General features: G+C 31.7%; 2 protein-coding genes across 2 annotated transcripts; one reads left to right on the forward strand and one right to left on the reverse strand.

Moving 5' to 3' along the window:
- Nucleotides 1-1,414: 1,414 nt before the first annotated feature.
- LOC116351301 (eukaryotic translation initiation factor 3 subunit G-1) lies at nucleotides 1,415-2,812 on the reverse strand. The gene is made up of 3 exons (XM_031783386.1): nucleotides 2,679-2,812; nucleotides 2,252-2,404; nucleotides 1,415-2,150 (listed from the first exon to the last, which is right to left on the reverse strand). The coding sequence occupies exons 2-3, from the start codon at nucleotides 2,399-2,401 to the stop codon at nucleotides 1,494-1,496; spliced, it is 807 nt and encodes a 268-aa protein (XP_031639246.1). The 5' UTR covers nucleotides 2,402-2,404; nucleotides 2,679-2,812; the 3' UTR covers nucleotides 1,415-1,493.
- A 540-nt stretch (nucleotides 2,813-3,352) lies between these two features.
- Nucleotides 3,353-12,927, forward strand: LOC116351302 (serine-threonine kinase receptor-associated protein). Its single transcript, XM_031783387.1, has 8 exons — nucleotides 3,353-3,641; nucleotides 3,702-4,009; nucleotides 7,458-7,498; nucleotides 7,638-7,731; nucleotides 7,829-8,213; nucleotides 11,966-12,111; nucleotides 12,175-12,300; nucleotides 12,364-12,927. Exons 2-8 carry the CDS (start codon nucleotides 3,892-3,894, stop codon nucleotides 12,435-12,437), a joined length of 984 nt encoding a protein of 327 aa, XP_031639247.1. The 5' UTR covers nucleotides 3,353-3,641; nucleotides 3,702-3,891; the 3' UTR covers nucleotides 12,438-12,927.
- Nucleotides 12,928-13,177: the final 250 nt, after the last annotated feature.

Here is a 13,177-nt window from a genome sequence, read left to right on the forward strand (position 1 = left end):
TTTTTAAATAATGTTTGGAGCTCATGATTATTCTTACCCATTCATATGGAAGGTTTTTGTTTGGGAGTGTTTGTGCCATCTACGTGGGATGGATTTAAAACTAGTCGAAATACTTCAAGGCTTATCCTAGGGGGAGACATCAAATAGAACGAATCATCACGAAAATATTAAATCTTCAAGCAAAATAGTTCTATTTTTGCACATTGAAAAAATCTCTTTGAGAGTAAATTAGTATATTGGAAATATTTAAAATCAATTGCAATCATTTCAAATAATTTTGAATAACATTGAATCATTTCAAATCACCACGTGACATTTTGTGTGAAACTTTGCAGTGAAGTTGACTGTAAATGTTTGCATGAATATCGTATGCAAAAATATAAAAAATTGAAAAATGCAATGAGATTTATTATTGTCTAATTAGGTTTTTTAAATGCAATATCCTTTTATAAAAAATAGGTATCGAAGTGGAGTTTGATGTTTTGACTTTTTAATTTAGTAATAAGTTGTCAAACAAATTCAAATCAACTCAAATAAATCCAAATAACAATGAATCATATGAATCGTGTGTCACCATTTACTCACATATTTGGATTCACCATGAAAACCTACCTCACTTTTTCAAACAGTTAAAATTGATCCAAGGAATCCCGAAACCCAAAAAAATCATTCGATTTTTGATAACACTTTTATAAGGGTTTATGTGTCCGACCCAATGAGTTGTACAAAAATGTACTCAGAATAGTAAATTTTTTTTAAATAATTCGAATCAAGATTCGAACAATTTCATCAAAATTCGAAGAAATTGATATTTTTAAGATTATAAACAGCATAAAAATTTTCCAAAAATAGTCCATTTAAAAAAAATCCCATACAAAAATATCACTTTCTGTGATTTTTTCGTGTTGTAGCCATTTGTGTTCCGAACTTATGGGACCAAACTGTACAAAAGTTATATTTTTTGGGAGCACAAATTTAGCACTAAGTCCCTGTAAAAAAAATTCCCCAAAAAAATCTCGCTTTAAAAAATGTCCCATACAAAAAACACGTTTTTCGTGATTTTTTCGTTTTTATCAGTTATTTGAATTATCAATTTGCCTGACTGTGTAGCTCCCCAATATCTTGTAGAGCAACACCATGATACATTTCAACGTTAATTCTGTCGCCGTTTTTCTAAGCTGACCTGAGTGGTCAAAGACACAATATTTTATTGAAAAGCCGAATATCTTTGGAAATTTGTTGAAGTAAATGTAACAAAAATGTGGTGATTTTTGACTCCATATATTTTATTTATGGCTCTGTTTTTTTGCACGCACTATTTATTTTTATCGAATTTGCAATTTTTCAAAATACATATCTTTTATTTGTTATGAAAATGAGAGGTCATTGGTGATGAAATAATATAGTATTAATAAATGTTGTTGCCAAAAAGTTTTATTTTGTAATAGAAGTACAGATACAAATAACCTTAACCTCATAAAAAGAAATAAAACTTAATTTTGTGTTTGTGGTTTGGACCATTCAACATTGAGGATTAAATGATCATAACCATGTCCGTTCAATAGTTGAATAGCTTTAGCAGCATCTTTGCGTTGTTTGAATGTGACATAGGCGAATCCTTTGCAGAGTCCAGTGATGCGATCACGTGCCAAATAAATCTTTTGATATGGTCCTATTTTCTTGACCAGTTCTTCGAGGTCGGCTTCAACCATCGATTCGGACAGATTTGAAATGCGAATATTTGTTGAATCATCACGACGTGCACCAGCCAAACCGGCTTTGGCGCTATCTTTCATGTATGGTGGCACATATTTGCCTGGCTTAGCACCAGTATCGGTGGATGTTGTTGGTTTCACATCGGCCAATTTACCGGTTTCCATTGATGTACCTTTGTATGGGCAATTAACTGACCAATGGTCACCATTACAAATACGACATTTGGCGAAGTTCTTAGATGGATCGATGGTAGCGTCATTTGATTTTTCTTCTTCCTTGTTCGTGATGAATTGCATATTCACATCTTCTGATACCATTGTTGTTTGTGGGCTTGGACCTGGCTTATCCTCTTTTGAGTCGCCAAATTTTGGCAATGCCTTTCGTCTGGCCACAGATTTTGGAACGAATTGCTTCAATATTTTATACGTACGTACCTAAGGGGAGAATCACAAAAGAAAAGAATACAATTAATTTAAAATAATCGACAAATAATCGAAAATAATCGAAAAAGAATCAATAAGAATTAATTACGTACCACTTTGACCTTTTTATCGTCATTATTTCTCTTGTATTCAGTTTGCACCTTCAAGCCATTTTCATTGCTTTCTGTTGGCGGTGGAAGATTGCCTGAATCCAACTCCACTTCATCGGCCCATGAATATTTAATGTCTTCAATTGCTGGCATTCTCTGAAGACAATGATATCAAAATTTAATGATTACGATTAGAATATCAAAGCTTTTAGGCTTTTTAATTGCAAAAATAAATCTGTATGCAACTTCGTCTTGACAGATTGTATGGCACACGGCTATTATTCATTTGCAACAAACAAGCATGGAAATATGCGACAAACTACAAAAAATAGCTTTTATACATAGATCTCATTTGAAAATCATTTTTCTATGCGAGTGACTTTGGTTTTTCATTAAAATATATTTTAAAAAAAAGAACAACTTAAATTACCTTATTTTGGGAATAATAATCCAAATGAAAAAAATTCTTTTGGTTAAGAAATGTGAAAACGTCACACAAATTCAATTCAATAATGTGTACTTGTAGAAAGCCATTTAACTGCCATGAAGTTGGCTGAAAGTTGGAATAGTTCGAGTTTCGTGCAACCACATCAACCATCAATTATACGAATATTTCGAGAAAATATCCACAAAAAAAAATATTTTCAAAATTCATGTTCGCTGATATGCATTCAAAAAAATTCATTTTGTATTTGAAATTTATTTGCAATTCCATGAACGAATTTAGGTTGTTTCATCAGACAACCCCAAATCATAATATTAAGGTTGTTTTTTTTCTAGAATACCATATAAAAACCTCAAACTCATTGACAAAACATACTCATAAGAACTCTACTAGAAAATTGACTAAATGAGCTTGTGTATCATGCGGTTCGATGTCAAATCAAACACAACAAATGATTTCACTGTCAGTTTAGCTTTAGTTTCTGAACCATTCATCTCGTACACTTTACACGACCCCTCTCTCTCTTTCTATTCTTTTTTGATAATTTAATTTTTGTTTTGACAAAATTTTCCAAACAGAAATTTAACAAACAAAACAGATAACTCAGAACAAATGTTTTAAAATTATAATTTTACAAAAAAAAATAATAAGTAGTTAAGTATCTGGCATTTATAATAAAATAAATTCGGTTGTGTTGCTTATGTGGTAATTTCAAAAAGAAAAGAAAATAAATAACTGATCTCTTATGATTATGACTGTCAGTTCAGATAGTGGTTAATTGAATTAAAATTTCAAACGAAACAAGAAAATTGATCGAAAGTTCTAATAAAAAAAAAAACATAAATTGAAACATTTTGACTAAATCAACATAAACACGGCTACAACAACTAAATCAATCGATTGATAGTTTAAAAGGAAAGAAGAAAACACTACATTGCTTTGTTGTTGGTAAAATTTGATTATTATTTGACACCTTTCTGGATTTTCATATATTCTCAACTCGAACAGACATCGATTCGGAAACGTATTTGTACAATCGCGCAATACAAAACAACTATAGAGAACCATATAATAAACAAGCAGAGCGTATTTATAATACAATTAAGCAGAAAGTACAAAGCCACCAAGAAACTTTTTCGCTGAGAGAGAATAATAAAAACGCAGTTAACAAATCGAACTGAACGATAAATACATAAATATGTCCAATCTACGACAAATTCCGTTGACTTGCAGCGGTCACACACGGCCCGTTGTGCATTTGGATTTCAATCGTGATATTACCGAATGTGGATACTTCTTAATATCGGCTTGTAAAGGTAAGTGTAATAACAATAACATTAATAATAACAGCGTTCTTCTTGAATATAACTCTTTCATTTTGATTGGTTTGCACCTCGTGAACATTGATCACAATTAAAATTGCGAGCCAGATAGAGAATCGAATAGCCATGCGCATGCATCCTAGACTATCGCAATATACTGTGTATCATTATAGCTGCTCTGTTTTAAATGTACGAGCATTCTTAATTTTCGTTGTATCGACAGTATACATAGGTGCTTATTCATACAGCGTATACAAAATTGCTTCCTTGACCCAAAAATAATAAAATGAACGCTTTTCTCTTTTAGTCGGCTATTTTAACACTCTGGATTGTCATCGTAATGATTCTTTCGTCAATTCTCAATCAAAATATTCAAATACCGTTCGACCTAAGTAAAAATTTCGAATATTTTTAAAGAACTTAATCGCACTCAATATTAACTAGGATTAGTAAATATTACATTATCTCATGAGTCATCACATTCGTTATATTATCATAATGAGCGGCAGATCATCGTATTTCAAACAAACGAAATGAAATTATAATGATATACTTTGAAATTTTGGTTCTACTCACTCAAAAACTTATATTATGTATAGACAAACTGCAGTGAAAATCTGCGAAAATTTCAATTTATATTATCGACCAGAAGTGTAAAAACTTTCACAAGCCATTGCAATGCCTCAAATAATCTCAAAATTTGTGTTGGCAGAAAATCGATTGTGGAACCACTTTGCGGACTTACTTCAATCAATATTCAAAACTATGCAGCGTATTTTTGCACTATTTCTCTATGTAATTCCGCAAAATAGTTTTCAAAAAGAATCTCAATACTAAAAAAATCAAAAGTGAACAAAATTCTAGAAGTGAAATCAAATAATTGATATCCAATTTGAGGAAATAGCTATAACGTTATTCATGAGAAATTTTGGGAGAAATACATCAATATCTGTTCTTTTTTTTCTTCAATTATCCTAGATGTTGTCATCGTCGTATTGCGATTCTCTGCATCAAATACTTGTGCTGGTGAATGTTTGAGGAAGTACAAACTTGAGCGAAAATTGAATGCAATGATATATATATATAGAAGCAACAATTCTTTTATTGAATGCTCATTATTTTTTGGATAAAATCGATTTAATCAAAGTGATTGAGCTATTTTGCGATAGTTTTCAAGAAAGTAAGACTTCAAAATGATTTTTAAAAAATCAAAAACACGTGACTTTGCACATTTTCATCGTTTTTACGATCTTAATCATATTTCACCTTGAAATTATTTCTTGATGTTTCAAATTGCATTAAAAACAACAATCATGTGTGTAAATAAGAAAACTGCAGTTATTGTTTTTTTACGCCCAGAAACCAAAACTAGTATAAACAAAAACACTATAGGTCATGTGCTTAGCCCGTACTCAATTTTGAATTTCTTTTTTTGGAAGTATTTCGCACGACATAGAGAACAAGAGCATAAATTTATTGTCGATAAAATACTGATCGTGATTACGTTTAAGTGGTGACTATATCTTGTTATCCTTGATGGGAAAAGAGACATGAAATCGAATCACATGTTTCAACAAATATAAAAGCAAAAAACCTACAGCAACAACAATAACAGCTTCTTCATCATTATAAACATCAGAAGAAACTTGTGTGTAATAAAAAAAAAACGAAAAAGACTCCCGAAAAAATGAATTCAGAATTTTCTTAGTTTATTCATGCGAAATCTAGATCACAAAATTATTTGTGACCTTGATTACACTCAACAGACATTTAATATTGTCAAATGTGTGTGTGTGTGTTTCTTCTTTGCTTCTCTCTATCTCTTTTGCTCTTTTGTGATTTTATATATGCGTCGAACGCAATATAAATAAATTTTAACCGCAAAAGCAGAAAAAGAAACAACAAAACACCGATTCTCTGTTTCATTCTTATTAAACGATTTTTATGAATAATGGATGAACGCGTTTTTAAATTATATAATATATTTTTGATGTTGGGTTAATTCAAAGGCCTCATTAAATGGTCATTTATGGCATACAGAAACCAAGTCATACATTGTTCGAATACTGAATAAGTTGCAAATTCTTCAACAAATTTCTCAAATGCTTGATCAGTGAGTTTTTAAAGCATACCGTTTTTCATAAAACATTTGATTCAATCATTTCTTACAACAGTCCATGATATTCACTTGACTTTTTTGCTGTGGACTTTTGATTTTACAAAAAGAAACATCAAAGTATACATTTGATTAAAAAGATAACCAGCCAAAAAATCATACTACATCGTACTGCAACAAGACTTGACAATTCTTTTATCTTTGATTGCAGTACATTTAAATGAAAATGAAACACAAATAAAACGATTAAGGTGAATCTGTTGAGCTCAATGGTTTTCGGAAAATTTCGGACTAGATACAAAAAGTTTCATAAATAATAGATTTGTAATGAGTGAATCCATTCCTATCAATCGGGAAATAAGCCCAAAACAAAATGGTTTTCATTTGAAATTCATGTGTCGGATTTGCTACAAAGCAACAATATTTTATTGCGCGTTCAATCATTATAAGTACAAAACGTGGCGATTGCATACACGGACGCACAACGTTAGCGTTTACAATGTGGCCTTGATTAATTGCGCGATCGTACACATTCAATAAATTTACCGAGTCAAGCCTCACAAAACAAAACCAAATAAAAATAAATAAATAAAGAACAAATTGATAGTAGGGGGAAAATACAAACGAGTAAGTGTGTGCGTGCGGCCGAGAGAATAAAACAAAGACACGCTTATGTTTTGAATATTACGCGAGAAAGAAATAGGTAATATGAGCCAAGGTTTCTTCCGCCTAAATACTTCATAGCGATTGCTCGTAAATATGAATTGTGTAAATAGCGCGTAAAATATTCATTTATCCTCGGTCTTTATCCTACATATCTCAATTTTAACGCACATCAGAACTGAACACTTTCTATTCCGGCAGACACTGGGAACAACGAAAAAAATCTTTACCAATTTTTATGTGCATGATTTGAAACAATTGATTCGGGTTTTCTTTCGATCTTGACTTGTCACATATGGATCTAAACATATCTGTTTAATATTCATCAAGTCACATGTCGAATGCTATTGAACTTTCTGTACAGTGTACATAGTTCCTCATGGAAGTGAAACGCTTCTCTATCGCAGTGATTATTGTTCTTTTGTCTATTTGATTCCGTAAACAACACATTTAAGTATGCATACGAATCAACACGCTTTAGAGATCATTTTTATTTATAATTCACTACTTTTTTGTATTATCCATCGTAAGAGAATGCGGCAGTTTTGTATTTCCGGGAGAAAAAATACAAAACCATGCGTATCATTTGATATAATGTAAAATAAAAAGTGTACAATGATGAGAGTCAATGAATAATCGTATTTATTTGATAAATATTTTCAGATGGTAATCCGATGTTGCGGCAAGGTGATACTGGAGACTGGGTTGGTACCAAAAATTACTATTCCATTACTGAAGAAATGCTATCCATTCTTTCGAGTATTTTTCCATTATTTCTGTTATGTTCTATTAAATGTTTATTTATTTCCATTAATTCCATTTTCCATTTCTGATTCACCGTAGGTTGGAACATTTGAAGGTCACAAAGGTGCTGTGTGGGGTGTCGCGCTCAACAAAAATGCAACATTGGCTGCATCTGGTGCTGCCGATTTTTCTGGTATGTTTTTTTGTATAATTGATTTGGGTGAGAATCAGGATATAAAATAATTTGATGACAAATTTGTTTCTTTTTTTGTTGAATTCATGGTGTTCAGGTAAAGTATGGAATGCGAGTAATGGGGAAGAATTACACAGTTTTAAACATAAGCATATTGTGAAAACAGTAAGCTTTGACGAAAATAGCGATCGTTTGATAACCGGAAGCAATGAAAAATTGATTCGCGTATACGATTTGAGTCAACCGAATTGTGAACCACAAATTTTTTCTGGTCATGGTGGCCCACTTAAGCGGGCAATTTTCTGTCGAAATGATAAATACATAATCAGTGGTGCCGAAGATAAAACGCTTCGCTTATGGGATCGGTCGATAGGTCATGAGGTGCAACGTATTGAGTTTAATGCACATCCAAATAGCATTGAATTGTCAGCCGACTACAATATTTTGACAGTGACACATGGCACAAGTGTCAGTTTCTGGGAGTAAGTTTCATAAATTTTTCCGTTATGGAAGAATTGCAATCCATTCTTTAGATTTTTTTCATTTTGTTCCATTCAATGGCTCACACTACCCAGGGGCTCAAAGTACTCGAAGTCCAATGAAATGTGGCAAAGCGAACATGTAGATTCGAAAAGACTAATGCTTTAACGTCTAATTTGACAGACATCATGAGTGACAGAAATTCCAATTTTTCGATTTTTCTACTAAAAGCCGAATTTCAATGAAACATAAACTTCACTTTTAGTGTGAAAATCGAAAAAGTAAGATTTGTGTTAAACACTTTATCACTAGATCGGTGTCAAAGCATTTTTGTAATTCCGGCTCTTTTTATGAAAAGGCTTTTCGAATTTTCAAGAAAAAATCATTTTTGGAAAATATTTAATTTTTTGTTCAAAACATTGATAATCTGGCATATTATTATTATTATTATTTTGATACGTGATATCAAAAATTACAGAAATCACAGAATTTACGGAATATAACGGATTCAAAATTCATAAGCACGATCATTTGCATTTTATTTTCAAAAAAAAATTATTTTAATTATGGTATAATATAAAATTAAATAATAAGTGTTTTGGATTTTATCCACACGTTGCTGAAAAAAATCGATAGAAAGTGAAAAAAAAAAAAATGCTTGGGGCAGAGTGATACACTTTGTTGGGGGCAAATTGATACAGCGCTATTTCGCAATGTTTGCAATTTTTATCATTTCTAATATATTTCGTTTGGCTTTTTTTCGTATTTTATGAATTTTCTTAGTAGTTGATGAGATTTTTGGCAATATTTTTTTTTTTAATTTGGTAGATTTTTAAACAAAAATCGAGGAATAATATGTCTTAAACTCTTATCATTTTTTAAAAAAAATAAGTTAAAATCGAATCCAAAAAGGATCAAAATAACATTTAATGACCAAAAACAAACATGACTCTCAAATACCATACGCAAAAATAAAAAAAATAAGAAATAAAATCACGTAAAAAGTTAAAAAATCGAGGTGTATCACTCTGCTTCCAGCCTGTATCACTCTCACTGTTTCACTGTGCCCCCAAATCTATCACTTCAAATTTTTGGCTCGTGGCGTAAGCCACAGCAACAATAAAAAAATCTAATGATGTCGAAAGTTTGGGTTTTTCAATCCTCTTTCAAATGGTATTCAAAGTTTTCCAATATCTTTTTATTTGGCTAAAATATTCCCAATTGAAAAAAAGTGTATCAATCTTCACCCACCCTTAGCATATATTCTTAAACAATTATTTCACAAAAGTATTGGGTGTATCGATTAATTTTTACCGCTGACTGTTAGATGTCGCCACTTAAACTTGTATGAAGTTTGACAGGTGAATCCAATTGCATTTTGTACATGTGACATTTGCCAATCTAATTCAGAGCAGAAAGATTTATTTTCGACACAGTGTCATTATTTTTTATCAATTCAAAATGGATCGCGATAAAATGTTTTTCCGAAGTGCTCTCCTTTTCTTATTTGATACGAAGACAACTGCGGCTGAAGCGCAACGAATGCTTTCGGATACTTATGGTAAACAAGCTCCAATAGATTCAAGCTGCAGAAAATGGTTTCAACGATTCAAAAGTGGTGATTTTGATTTGGAAGACAAAGAACGGCCAGGTCAGCCAAAAAAGTTCGAAGATACGGATTTGGAAGCATTACTCAATGAAAATCCATGTCAAACGCAAAAACAACTTGCATTGGAATTAAATGTCTCTCAATCAACCATTTGTGAACGTTTACACGCAATGGGAAAGATTCGAAAGCTAGGAAAATGGGTCCCACATCAACTGAACGAAAATCAACTCAAAGCACGAATCGAAGCATGCAAAAAAAATCTTGCCGGGCACAAAAAACATAGTTTTTTGAGTCGAATTGTCACAGGCGATGAAAAGTTGGTCTATTACGACAACCCCAAACGTAAAGCAGCGTATGTCGATCCAGGCCAACCAGGACCATCGCAGTCAAAACGAGATATTCATTGCCAGAAGGTCATGCTGTGCATTTGGTGGAATCAAAAAGGTGTCATGTATTATGAGCTGCTAAAACCAGGTGAAACGGTTACAGCCCAACGCTACCACATGCAATTAATCAAAATGGAGCATGCATTGAAGATTAAACGGTCTCTGATAGCGAGCAAACAAATCAAAGTTATGTTTCACGATGACAATGCCAAGCGAATATCGTTAAACAAAAGGTAAAAGACTTCGGTTGGGATCGGCTTAATCAACCTGCGTACTCTCCAGACCTTGCTCCTTCTGATTATCACTTGTTTCGATCGATGCAAATGGGCCTGTCCGAGATATCCTTTCGAAATCCTGAAGGAGTGCGAAAATGGATCGATGAATGGATAGACTCAAAAGATGAGGAATTCTTTCGACGCGGAATCGACAAGCTACCAAGAAGATGGGCGGAAGTCAAAGCTAAAGATGGGCAATACATCGGTTAAAAAATATTGTACGCTTTCTTTAAAATAAACTTACATTTTCATCCAAAAAACGGTAAAAATTAATCAATACACCCAATATACAAATGAGAATGAACTTTGGGAAGTGTGAAATTTGAATTTTGTGATTTTTGTGGTTTCTCAATTCCAACTATTGAAGTTCACTTATGTATTTGACAAACATTGGTAGTACAGTCACAGTAAGAATTCATAGCAATATATAATTCACATTAGATTCATAGGTATCACTTAGCATATTTGGTAATCAAAAATTAATCATTAGTATTCTAGTTTGGATTGGTAGATTTCTATTATTGAATTTTTGAAATGTTAAGTTTATTTGATTGTTCAAAGTATAAACAAATAATATTCAATTAATATTTCCATTAGTAAAGTTCAGATTCGGATTCCTCGTACCAAAAAAAACCCACAACAAATTTTCAATTAAAAATAATTATAAAATATTTTTAAAATATGACACTTCGACAGTTGTATATCATCCGCAAATGATAAACTCCATGTTTTTTGACAAAAAACGGCAAATCGATAAAAAACATGATGAACAATGTCGCTCGAGTGGGGTAACCTTGGCTCGTTCATGAAGTAGCTTCTATTAGCTTAAATTTTGAATCATTTATCTTGACTATTTGTCTTCGTCCAGACAAATACGATTGGATTCATTTAAAAAATTGTTTGTTTAAACCCATGATGTCTAACTTTTGTATTAGTAATCTGAATCAAAAGCTTTGTCGATGTTCAAATATTGATAGTAGTTTCCAATATTAAATAGTACCTTTGAAGTGAATTCAGCTAGATCCTGAAAATTTGCTCAAAATTTCTACAATCCATAATAAATATCTTGTATTTATCTGCTTTGCTTTAAATAGTTTTCTATTCTCAGTTTGACTGTTGATAAATTTACTTCTAAATCAATTAAATTTGTTTCGCTGTTTGTCATTTTTTTGGTATAAAAATCGTTGAATGATGTAAGCATATAATTTATTGGTTCATATTTTGTGTAATCAGTTCTCCTAATTGGTAAATCGTTAAATAGTTATTTATGTGACTTAGTAGACAGTAAAAATAGGCCTGTAATTCGTTTCGTGGTGAGTCAAAAAATTCAAAAATTGCGTCACAAATTTTCAATAATTAATGACTAAAATTCTGTGAAGTTTGAAGTCAATAGGATACTTCGACCCTGGGTAGTAATGGCCCCATTAAATGTTGATTAAATTCTATTATTTCCATTTTTCTCTTTTGATTCAACCCCAATAAAGGACTGATACATTGAAAAAACTCAAGGAGATTACTGTACCGACGTCAGTGAATACGGCTAGTTTACATCCTGATAAACATATATTTGTTTGCGCTGGTGAAGATTTCAAAATGTACAAATACGATTACATTACCGGCAATGAAATTGGTATGAAGGAATATTTTTTTATTGAAATTATTGACTGTTATTATTGTCATTTTCTTTTCACAGAATCATTCAAAGGTCATTTTGGGCCAGTGCATGCAGTGAGCTTCAGTCCAGATGGAGAATTGTATGCTAGCGGATCAGAAGATGGCACATTACGTTTATGGCAAACAACGGTGGGAAAAACATATGGTAAGTTCTTATGCAATCCACATTTTTAGTAATCACCATGATAACAAAAACATTTTATTACAGGTCTATGGAAATGTACTGAACCTGGTGAGGCAAACAATTCGATTAATTCTCAGCGAGAAGTACCAGCCAACTAAAATCATATTTTTGGAATGAAAGATCTGATAGACTTGAAGAAAAATACAATAGATCAAAATCAATGTGCCCAAAATTGGTATAAATGTGCAACTTGCTTGATTTTTTACATTTAAATGATGATACACATTGAGAGCATCCTGTGCACATATCAAGCCTATACTTCGTTCATATGGAAAATCCGTTGGCACTTTTCCATCGATTTTGGACTCACAAAGGGAACTCGCCAAAAATCTTTTCTATCATCCTTTTTTTATTTTATTAATTATTTGGAGCGATGTGCAAATAAAATTGTTCATTAGATCATACAATTTCTTCACGAATTCGGGAAACAAACCAAAAGTTTTGGTATTTTTTTCTATTGTTTGAAATTATCTAGAAGTTTCTCAAGTTTTAGAAAAGACACTTTTTTTAAATTAAACAAAGTAACAAAAATAAACGAACGAAAACAAACAGCCATGATTTACTACTTCAGGCATTTATACAATAAAATATTTTCTTTTTTATTTTTCATAAAGATGATAATTTGATTTCTGTGGTTTTTATATGTATAATAGGGTGTTTCCCATATCTTTAATTAAAAAATTGGTCTGTTTCAATTTAAAAAGCATAAAATTATGTTTCAAATCGTAGCATTAATGTTAAGCATCAATTGATATTGACACTTTCCGAAGCAAAAAACTCTTTAAAGCAAAAATTGTCTAATGTCTAAATATTGAATTTGTATTATTGATGTGAAACG

Source organism: Contarinia nasturtii, unplaced genomic scaffold (genome assembly GCF_009176525.2).
Source record: "Contarinia nasturtii isolate CC-2019 unplaced genomic scaffold, AAFC_CNas_1.1 Cnas_scaffold_5181, whole genome shotgun sequence".
Taxonomy (NCBI): domain Eukaryota; kingdom Metazoa; phylum Arthropoda; class Insecta; order Diptera; family Cecidomyiidae; genus Contarinia; species Contarinia nasturtii.